Here is a 12,002-nt window from a genome sequence, read left to right on the forward strand (position 1 = left end):
AAAAAAAACAAAAACAGAACTCACAGAAAAAACAGACTGGAGGTTGCTAGAGGTGGGTGTTGCGGGGTGGGAAAATGGGTGAGTGGGGTCAAAAGGTACAAAACTTCCAGTTATACATATGTCAATTATATCTCAATTTAAAAAAATACAGATATCGGTATATAACACAGAATCAAGAAGTACAGTACATTACCTGTGCACCAAGATCCTTCATGTAGGGCCCAAGTTCACTAAATAGATCATATCCTTGATGAAAGAAGGCCAAATGGGCATACATAAAGGATAACATCTAACAGGAGGAAAAAATGGTTAGCATTTTAAAATCAATTCTTAGATAAATATTCTGAAATTTTTTTAAAAATTCTGATCCTATCTATTGTTTAAAAATTAGTCCACCAGAGCCCAAAATATCAAACCTATTTAAAATTAAACTGAGTCATTTTTCTTAAAAGAGTATTACAAAAATATTTTCAAACTTAAATTGCAATAATTCAAAGAATCAAGTTTTCAATAGCTTCACCATCTTCCCAGGTACATTATAAAATATCTATGTGTCTTTCAACAAAACTCACTGGCAAAACCTTAAATTACAAATAAAACATTAAAATATTAGGAGGGGACATATGAAGCTCCCAAAACAAAGCAATCACATATACTTTACAACCCGTAGGTCACTAAGCACAACATGAAATAGGGGCCTGTTCGTTTTTTTCTCAAGATAGCAAAATAAAATGAGGCAACAGACTTTGCCAATATGGAGATTTTGTTATATTCATTCCAAAAATCCAAAAATGATTAATGGGTTAAGATTTTTTTCTAAGTTTTCCTACATTTTACCTATTCATGAGAGAAAAAACACTCTTATTTTTATTAAATTTTTACATGAGAAGGAATTAATTCAATCACAATACTGAAAGAATCCTCCAAACATCCATGTTATTTTTAGCAAGAAGAGACATCTGTTTAATTCTGTAAAATCTAAAATAGGTCAAAAGGTCCTTAGTACTCAAGAATCCTTCAAAAGGAATTTTTTTGGAAGAGAAAAACCAATAAAATAAAACACGGTGACAAAAGGACAAAGCTCACTAAAAGATGATTCTGGAATTAGATAACGCCAGTTGTACAACTTTGTGAATATGATTTTAAAAAACACTAAATATATTTTTAAAAAGAGAGAAAGAGATTAATAGTTACAAGTACATAAAAAGTAAAATATGCCTGCACATCAAAACACAGAATAAGCATATTAAAAGATAAATAATAAACTAGGAATAAACATTTGACAAAGTGTTACTAGTCTTAATAGATAAGAGATGTTACAAATCAATATGAAAAGCATGAAGACCCCCACAGAAAAAGAGGGAAAGGACATAGAGAACATAAGTGACCAAGAAAAAAAAAAGGTGTGGGGGGACATTCATACTCATTTGCCTCAAAGAAATCCAAAATTAAACAATCAGATGACATTTTCAATCTACCAAATTGTGGTAGAGTGGGGGAAAATAATACCCAGTGTTCGTAAAATGTGGAAAAATGTTCACTCTTACACACTATTAGTGGAAATTTTGTGTGACCCTTAAAATTTGACAATATTCCTTAAAAGTTTCAATAAATGCTTCAACCCTTTGACTAAGTAATCTCTTGTCTTAATCTATCCAAAGGAAATATTATTCATTAGGATGACCACTATAATGCTATGCTTTACTTCAAAAACAGGGAAATTACTTAAAATCCATTAACAGGTAAAGTTAATTTATGGTATATTCAAGGTCAGCAAACTGACCTACAAACTATATCCAGCCCTACCACCTGTATTTGGATGGGCTATGGGCTAACAACGGTTTTTGCATTTTTAAATGGTTAAAGAAAATGAAAAGATATGAAATTCATGACACGTAAAAATTATATAAAATTCAAATTTCCATGTTCATAAAAAAAGTTTTATTAGAACAGTCATGCCATTCATTTACATATTGTCTATGACTGCTTTCCTATTACAATAGCACAGCTGAGTAGTTGCAACACAGACCATACGGCCTCCAAAACCTAATATATTTACTACCTGGCCCTTCAAGAAAAATGTTTGCTCACCCCTACTGTATTCATATGGTAGAATTCTACCTGGCCACAAAAGTCATCGTTAAATAAAAAAATATTTAATGACACATGATGATTTTGGAGTATATTAGTGAAAAAAGAAAATTATAGAACAGTATGTAGGAATAATTCCTATTTTATTTTTAAAAATTAAATGGAATTTTAAGAGGTGTATATACATGTTCACATACACACACAAACAGGCGCACGCACACAGAGAAAAAAGACAAAGATTACACCAAGATATTAATAGTGGTTCTCTCTTGGTAGTAGCATTTATAAGTATTTTTATTCTTCCTTCATATATTTTATTTCCCAATTTTCTACAATTAACATACATTACTCTGAATCTGGAAAAGGTGGTGGAGGTAAACAGGAAGTATAATGTACTCATCTGATAAGAAATAACATAAATATTAACAGAGAATTTAGGAAAAACCTAGGTGTGGACAAGGATCAAAAGCAATTTCTGTAGATCCTTTGAGAAAAAAAAAACACAAAAAAACTTTAGTGAACAAAATCAGAGAGGAGAAATTATTTCTAAGGTTCTCAAAATATAAAAGAGTATAATGTATATATGACTATCATCCTCTGCCCACCTCCTTGTTAGCTTTAAGACGAAAAATGGGCAAATAAAAAATCACTGTTGCCATGCCATCCTTCAAATTTCATCTCGTTTGTTTGCTACCTGCACTCCAAAAAGCTAATACACCATCAACAGCCCTAAGGAAAAAATTCTGTAAAATGACACTATGTATGCCCTCAATCTCAAATTATTTAAGTGTCTGGTTTAAGGAGATTACAGTGTAATTATAGATGAGACACACATAAATAACTATAACATAAAGGAGACCAAAAAAAGTGGTTAAGTGACATATAAGAAGTACAAAAATATCATTAAGTAAGATTAATTATGAAGCTAGAATAAATAAATAAGTCAATAAATAAATACACATATACATATACAAACACATATATGGTGCTATTTAAACACTTAATAAATACATTTAACTTCATATTAAAATATTTAGAACATCATTTCAATAAATATCTTACTGATTTCAGGATTTCTGATCTCCTTTTTGATTGAAGGACATTAATCTGAGGGAAAATGCACTTGGTTAATCACCTATGCATTATTTAAAAAACTAATCCAGAATGCAATACTGTAAAATTTGCTTATTCTAATGGTTTAATACTTTTCCAAAAAAGTAAATGAAAACAAAGTTCAAGTTTTTCACCTTTTGACCTGCTTTTTGCAAAAACAGTTAAGACAAACATACCAATGAAACTCTCATCCATTTTTTCAACTTAAAGAACAACTGGCCATGTTCAAACCATAAAATTGTACTGTACTGATAAAACTATCACCTTGATAAACTTTTGAATTTCTTAGAATTCCGTCTTCTCTCCACCCTCCTTATCTAATTGCTCTTTTAACATACATCCTTAATACAAATTCTAATCACTTTTACCACTACCACCAACCACCATCATATCTTTTCCTGACTGCTACAATAGTCTATGAACTAGTCTCTGTTTCCACTCTTGACTCTCGACACTTCATTCTCCACAGAGCAACCAGAGTGATCTTTTCAAACAATAAATAAGATCATGTACATCTGTATTAAAACCTTCCAACTCCCTACTGTAGTCTGCAAAGCCCTTTGTGAAGAGGCTCCTGCTACCTCTCCCACCTAATTTTCTACTACAGTACTTTCCCCTTTCCTGTGGTCCAACCACAGCCCAGGAGTACTCCCACCTCAAAGCCTTTGTACTACTTGTTCTGTCCTCATGCCATGATTTTCTGCCCAGATGGGCACAAGGCTCTTATCCATCAGGTCCCAGCTTAAATAGTATCTCCTCACAAAGGTCTAAAGTAGGCTTTTAAGCAGTCTTTAGTACACCAACCCTATTTATTTTCTTTATAGTATTCATAACTACCTCATATTTTATTTACTTATTTCTTTTCCCCAGCTAAAACATAAACTCCATGAGATCAAGGTCGTGCCTAATTACCAGTTGTATTCTCCAAGTTGTATATACTAAGCACTCAGAAATATGTGTTGAACAAATTAATGGACCTTAAATAAATATTTTAATTAGACTAAACTATTGAAAGATCAGTAATTATTAAAGTTGCCTTCTGTGGTATCTCTTCCCAACTCTAGAAATTCACAACAAACATTTTATTTTTGCCTGTTATTATATATCAGCTTAATGAAATAAAATGTTTACACAAGAAAAGAATCATTCACTCTTTGCTAAAATTTCAAAAGGTTACAGAATATCTTTTTAATATGTCCTTCCCACTGAATATTCCGCCTGTTGTTTAATAAGATAATTTTAAAGCACTGATCAGAAAACAAAAACAGACCAAGAGGGGGCTTCCCTGGTGGCACAGTGGTTGAGAGTCCGCCTGCCGATGCAGGGGACACGGGTTCGTGCCCTGGTCCGGAAAGATCCCACATGCCGCGGAGCGGCTAGGCCCCTGAGCCATGGCCGCTGAACCTGCGCGTCCGGAGCCTGTGCTCCACAACGGGAGAGGCCACAACAGTGAGAGGCCCGCGTACGGCAAAAAAAAAAAAAGACCAAGAGGGAATTCCCTGGTGGTGCAGTGGTTAAGAATCCGCCTGCCAATGCAAGGGACACGGGTTTGAGCGCTGCTCTGGGAAGCTCCCACATGCCGTTGAGCAACTAAGCCTGTGTGCCACAACTACTGAGCCTGTGCTCTAGAGCCCATGAGCCATAACTACTTAGCCTGCATGCCACAACTACTGAAGCCCATGTGCCTAGAGCCCGTGTTCTGCAACAAGAGAAGCTACTGCAATGAGAAGCCCGTGCACTGCAATGAAGAGTAGCCCCTGCTTGACACAACTAGAGAAAGCCGGCACGCTGCTACGAAGATCTAATGCAGCCAAAAATAAATAAATAAATAAGTAAAAACAGACCAAGAAAAATCTAATAACTTTGTTTACCTAAGCACTAGTTTCTTCTGAATGTCTGTTTCAAGGTCTATTCAGTTTTGAGAACTAAAATATTAACTTTCAAATGCTCTAAGTAAAAGCTTAGAAAAATGTTAAAAATGCCTCTGTTTGACAATGAAAAAAAGCATACATTTGAAAAAACAAAAGTATATTCAAATATTAAGAGAAACTAAAGCATGATAAACTCTAAATCTGAATATTTCTTACTATTCTCTAAAACAGACACTTTGGCCATATAATAAAATAATGCAACAGTTCTCATTAGAAAAATCAAACAAATAGTTATAAGAGAGGTGAGGTCCTAACTTAAAACTACTGGATGGACATCAAAGGAAATGGACAGTTTATAATGTGTAAATTTGAAAATAATGAATATTTTAGGTAACTTCCCCCCTTCCCAAATAAAATTTAAAATTAACCTGTTCACTCTTTCAAAAAACATTACCTATCTATTTTCCAACCACTGGACTAGAGGGAAGGGATATAATCTAGGAGTAGGAAAGATATATAAATAAATAATTTCAATAAATGAGATAAGTGCTCTAACAGCAATGTGTATGACAATAATATGGTAGCACAGAGGAAACAGACGGACAAGAATGATTCATTTTGCCTGGAAAAGCTTGAGTAATTGTGACCACAGAACAGAGAACAAATTGCTAATGGGCAGGTTAAAAGCAACCCAAGAAAGATCAATTTTTATGAGAACATCTTAATACTCTAGACAAGAAGCAGTAAGAACTAGTGTTGGGGCTGCAGCAGAGTGAGAACGAACAGGTTTAAGAGGTACATAGAACTTTTCAAGGCAATTTTGACTGTTAGATATAGTAGCTAAGAATGAGGAGAATATCTGATATGATTCTCCAATTCTGATTTCTACGATTAAGAGGGTGACACTACTCAGTATGGTAACAGCAATACGAAGTCATTTGAGAAGAAGAAAGATTTTAGTTTTAGACACAAAAGGAATGAGGTACTTCTGAGAAAAATAGATTTTGTCGCCTATATATGGTGATAATTCAAGCAAAGGGCATGATTAAACTGTAAGGGATTATCATTAAGTCAGAAAACAGGAAAACCAAAGATGGAACCCTAAAAGAGAGATTGAAAAGGTGGACAAAGGAGAGAAACCCAAGGTGGAAACTGAAAAGAAACATAAATTAAGATGATGACCTGCAAATGGTTTAAGATACATCAAGACAAAAGTATGTTTCAAGAAAGAGAGTGTGGTCTACTATTTCAGTGAAACACAATAGTCAAGTTGGTTAAAAAGTACAATATATCTAATAAATAAGACCTTAACATGAGCCATTTCAGTAGAATGAGGTAGGCAGACTCAGTACTCATACTACTGCAGGAATTGATATAAATGTGAGGTAGATAAGAGGAGATAGGAAATACAGACTACTCCATGCTAGAAGCCTTTCATTAATAACTGGAGTGTACATCATTTTTTAAAATTTAACTTCCCACTTACTGAACAGGAACTTAATAGAAAAAAATCTTAAAGTCATTTTCTACTGTTTTCGCAAAGTTACCTGAGTAGTTTTTAATCTCTAATTAGCAATATGTTTACTTAAGGGTTTGTGTGTGTGTGTGTGGTATGCGGGCCTCTCATTGTTGTGGCCTCTCCCATTGAGGAGCACAGGCTCCGGACGCACGGGCTCAGTGGACATGGCCCACGGGCCCAGCCACTCCGCAGCATGTGGGATCCTCCCAGACCAGGGCACGAACCCGCGTCCCCTGCATCGGCAGGCGGACTCTCAACCACTGTGCCACCAGGGAAGCCCTACTTAAGTATTTTTTAAAGAAATAATCTGTGACCACTGTTAAGTCAACAATCTATGGGAACTCCCCTGTCCCAGATCACCTCACAACGTACCAAATATCAATCCCTACTTTTAAAAAGCAGCACCTAATGCAAACATGAGAACATTATTTCCAGAAATATTCTTCATTTGGCAATATGGTGAGCCTTTGTACCTCTAAGAATCTACTCTCAACAAATTATCAGAAATGTGGCAAAAGATTTGTATACAAAGATCTTATTATCATTTACAATTATTGAAAATTATATTTCCACTATTGCCAGCAAAAACTGGCAACACTATATCTGATAACTGGATATTAATTAAATTGACACAGCATCTCCATAGAATAAAATATAACAATTAAAAACGCTTTTCATGACATTTTGAAAGGGGGAAGTATACTGTTAAGTGAACAGGGGAAAAAATCAGAACTAAAGGTATACACATGCACACACATATAATGCATACACAAACACCCAGACACATGGAAATTTTTCACAAAAGATCATGGTTTAATTTTAAACTACAGAAATAGTACTATTTATTTCCTTGAGTGCAATCACTCAAAAGTAACAACACGTTTAATAACCATTTTTGAAAACATATAATAAACATACCTGAAGTACGTAATCTAGGGCTATATGTCGAAAACATTTTCTTGTTGCTGTCAGAATGTTTGTGGCTTCTTCAACTTCATGCTGTTTGTTTCTTTGTACTTGAGCATTTTTTACTAATGCGTTTTCTTTTTCTTCACTGACTTTTTCAAACTGCTTCTTGGCATCTTTGAATTTTCTAAGATCTCTAAAAAAATTAAAATAGTGAAACTTTCATAAAACTATCTGGATCAAAAACTTTACCAAAATAACATTTAGAATTTAATTCTTATGTTCCTCTACTTATTTATTTATTTGAAAATGACATTCAATAGCTCTTCCAACTAACATATATATTAGTTTATGAGTACACACTATTGCTGATATAGTCAGCTAGCATTTCCTTACTTATATCTATACAATTTAAAGTGAAAATAAATTATCAAATTAACATTACAGAAACATAAAAGGCAAAGTTAATTTTTCTAAAGACAAATTCTGGGACATGTACCAATATTTAACCAAATAATTTTTATTTTATTTTTTTTACATTTATTTTTATTTTCTTTAACTGATGTATGGTTGATGTAAAATATTATATAAGTTACAGGTGTATAATATAGTTATATACAATTTTTTTTTTTGGTGTCCGGTCTTACATTTAGGTCTTTAATCCATTTTGAGTTTATTTTTTGTGTATGGTGTTAGGGAGTGTATGAAATTTTTTTTTGGTCAATCCCAAACTCCCCCACCCTTCCCTCCTGATAACCATAAATTTGTTCTCTGAGTCTGTGAGTCTGTAAAGTTGTTGTTGTTGTTTAATATTTATTTATTTATTTTGGCTGCACTGGGTCTTAGTTACGACACATGGGATCTTCATTGCGGCCTGCAGACTCCTACTTGAGGCATGCGAACTCTTAGTTGTGGCTTGCATGTGGAATTTAGTTCCCCAACCAGGGACTGAACCCAGGCCCCCCGCATTGGGAGAATGGAGTCTTACCCACTGGACCACCAGGTAAGTCCATCTTGCCTTTCTTTTTTTTTTTTTCCTGTTTTTGTGTGTGTGTATATGTGTATGTGTGTGTTTCTTTGTGTATTTTTGTGTGTTTGGTTTTGCTTTTACCATATGTCTTGGGGGTTTTGCTTGTTTGTTTTCTTTTTTTTTTTTTTTCTTTTGTGTGGTGCAGCTTGCAGGGTCTTGGTTCTCCGGCCAAGGGTCAGGCCTGAGCTTCTGAGATGGGACAGCCAAGTCCAGGACACTGGACCACCAGAGAACTCCCAGCCACAGGGAATATTAATAGGTGAGAGCTCTCCTAGATGTCTCCATCTCAACACGAAGACCCGGCTCCACCCAAGGGCCAGCAAGCTCCAGTGCTGGGTGCCTCACACCAAACAACTAGCAAGACAGGAACACAACCCCACCCATTAGCAGACAGGCTGCCTAAAGTCATATGAAGCTCACAGACAACCCAAAACACATCACCTGACACAGCCCTGCCAATCAGAGGGACAAGATACAGCTCCACCCACCAGAACACAGGCACCAGTCCCCCACACCAGGAAGCCTACACAAGCCACTGGACCAACCTCACCCACTGGGGGCAAACACCAGAAGCAAGAGGAACTACAACCCCACAGCCTGTGGAAAGCAGACCCCCCCAAACACAGTAAGTAAAACAAAATGAGAAGACAGAGAAATATGTTGCAGATGAAGGAGCAAGGTAAAAACCCACAAGACCAAACAAATGAAGAGGAAATAGGCAATCTACCTGAAAAAGAATTCAGAGTATTGATAGTAAAGATGATCCAAAATATTGGAAACAGAATGGAGAAAATACAAGAAACATTTAACAAGGACCTAGAAGAACTAAAGAACAGTGATGAACAAGACAATAACCGAAATTAAAAATACTCTAGAAGGAATCAATAGCAGAATAACTGAGGCAGAAGAACGGATAAGTGACCTGGAAGACAGAATGGTGGAAATAACTGCTGCGGAGCAGAAGAAAGAAAAAAGAATGAAAAGAACTGAGGACAGTCTCAGAGACCTCTGGGATAACATTAAACACACCTACATTCAAATTATAGAGGTCCCAGAGGAAGAAGAGAAAGAGAAAGGGTCTGAGAAAATATCTGAAGAGACTATAGTTAAAAACATCCCTAACATGGAAAAGGAAATAGTCAATCAAGTCCAGGAAGTGCAGAGAGTCCCATACGGTATAAACCCAAGGAAAAACACACCGAGACACATATTAATCACACTAAAAAAAATTAAACACAAAGAAAAAATATTAAGCATCAAGGAAAAAGCAAAAAGTAACATACAAGGGAATCCCCGTAAGGTCATCAGCTGATTTTTCAACAGAAACTCTGAAGGCCACATTGGAGTGGCAGGATATATATAAAGTGATGAAAGGGAAGAATCTACAACCAAGATTAATCTACCCAGCAAGGATCTCACTCAGATTCAACAAAGAAATCAAAAGCTTTACAGACAAGCAAAAGCTAAGAGACTTCAGAACCACCAAACCAACTCTACAACAAAGGAACAGCTAAAGGAACTCCTCTAAGCCAGAAACACAAGAGAAGAAAAACACCTAGAAAAACAACCCAAAACAATTAAGAAAAAGGTAATAGAACTTACATATCGATAATTACCTTACATGTGAATGGATTAAATGCTCCATCAAAAGACACAAGCTCACTGAATGGATACAAAAACAAGACCCATATATATGCTGTCTACAAGAGACCCACTTCAGACGTAGGGACACATACAGACTGAAAGTGAGGGGATGGAAAAAGATATTCCATGCACGTGGAAATCAAAAGATTTTGATTTCCATGAGCATGGAATACTCATATCAGATGAGATAGACTTACTCATATCAGATAAGATAGACTTTAAAATATAGACTGTTACAAGAGACAAGGAAGAACACTACATAATGATAAAGGGATCAATCCAAGAAGAAGATATAACAATTACAAATATACATGCACCCAACATAGGAGCACCTCAATACATAAGGCAAATGTTAACAGCCATAAAAGAGGAAATTGACGGTAACACAATAATAGTGGGGGACTTTAACACTTTATTTACACCAACAGACAGATTATCCAGACAGAAAATTAACACGGAAACACAACCTTTAAACGAGATCGATTTAATTGGTATTTATAGGACATTCCACCCAGAAGCAGCAGAATACGCTTTCTTCTCAAGTGTACACGGAACACTATCCAGGATACATCACATCTTGGGTCACAAATCAAGCCTCAGTAAATTTAAGAAAATTGAAATCGTATCAAGCATCTTTTCCGGCCACACGCTATGAGACTAGATATCAATTACAGGAAAAAAACTGTAAAAAAACACAAACACAGGGAGGCTAAACAATATGCTACTTAATAACCAAGAGATCACTGAAGAAATCAAAGAGGAAATCAAAAATACCTAGAGACAAATGACAACAAAAGCACGACAACCCAAAACCTATGGTATGCAGCAAAAGCAATTCTAAGAGGGAAGTTTATAGCAATACAATCCTACCTCAAGAAACATGAAAAATCTCAAATAAACAATCTAACCTTACACCTAAAGGGACTAGAGAAAGAAGAACAAAACGAAACCAAAAAAAACCAACGTTAGTAGAAGGAAAGAAATCATAAAGATCAGAGCAGAAATAAATGAAACAGAAACAAAGAAAACAAGAGCAAAGATCAATAAAGCTAACAGCTGGTTCCTTGAGAAGATAAACAAAATTGATAAACTTTTAGTCAGACTCATCCAAAAAAGAGGGAGAAGACTCAAATCAATAAAATTAGAAATGAAAAAGGAGAGGTTACAATGGACATCGAAGAAATACAAATGATCATAAGAGACTACTACAAGCAACCATATGCCAATAAAATGGACAATTTGGAAGAAATGGAAAAATTCTTAGAAAGGTATAACCTTCCAAGACTGAACAGGGAAGAAATAGAAAATATAAACAGATCAATCACATGTAATGAAGTTGAAACTCTGATTAAAAAATTTCCAACAGGGCTTCCCTGGTGGCGCAGTGGTTGAGAGTCTGCCTGCCAATGCAGGGGACACAGGTTCATGTCCCGGTCCGGGAAGATCCCACATGCGGTAGAGCGGCTAGGCCCATGAGCCATGGCCGCTGAGCCTGCACGTCCAGAGCCTGTGCTCCGCAACAAGGAGAGGCCACAACAGTGAGAGGCCCGTGTACTGCAAAAAAAAAAAAAAAAAAAGTTTCCAACAAACAAAAAGTCCAGGACCAGATGGCTTCACGGGTGAATTCTATCAAACATTTAGAGAACGGCTAACACCCATCCTTCTCAAACTATTCCAAAAAATTGCAGAGAGAGGAACACTCCCAAGCTCATTCTACAAGGCCACCATCACCCTGATACCAAAACCAGACAAAGATATCACAAAAACAGAGAATTACAGACCAATATCACTGATGAATATAGATGCAAAAATCCTCAACAAAATACTA

At 35.7% G+C, this 12,002-nt stretch overlaps 1 protein-coding gene across 3 annotated transcripts in view; it reads right to left on the minus strand.

Moving 5' to 3' along the window:
* Nucleotides 1-12,002, minus strand: part of ACAP2 (ArfGAP with coiled-coil, ankyrin repeat and PH domains 2) — a 165,655-nt gene that overhangs the window by 47,969 nt on the left and 105,684 nt on the right. For all 3 annotated transcript variants that reach the window (XM_081234334.1, XM_081234332.1, XM_081234333.1), the window contains exons 6-8: nucleotides 7,513-7,696; nucleotides 3,154-3,198; nucleotides 194-289 (exon numbers count right to left, since the gene is read on the minus strand). In XM_081234334.1, the coding sequence (XP_081090460.1) occupies nucleotides 194-289; nucleotides 3,154-3,198; nucleotides 7,513-7,696 (325 nt within the window). The remainder of the gene's footprint in view (nucleotides 1-193; nucleotides 290-3,153; nucleotides 3,199-7,512; nucleotides 7,697-12,002) is intronic.

Source organism: Mesoplodon bidens (assembly GCF_964165515.1).
Source record: "Mesoplodon bidens genome assembly, chromosome: 5".
In the NCBI taxonomy this organism is placed as follows: Eukaryota; Metazoa; Chordata; class Mammalia; order Artiodactyla; family Ziphiidae; genus Mesoplodon; species Mesoplodon bidens.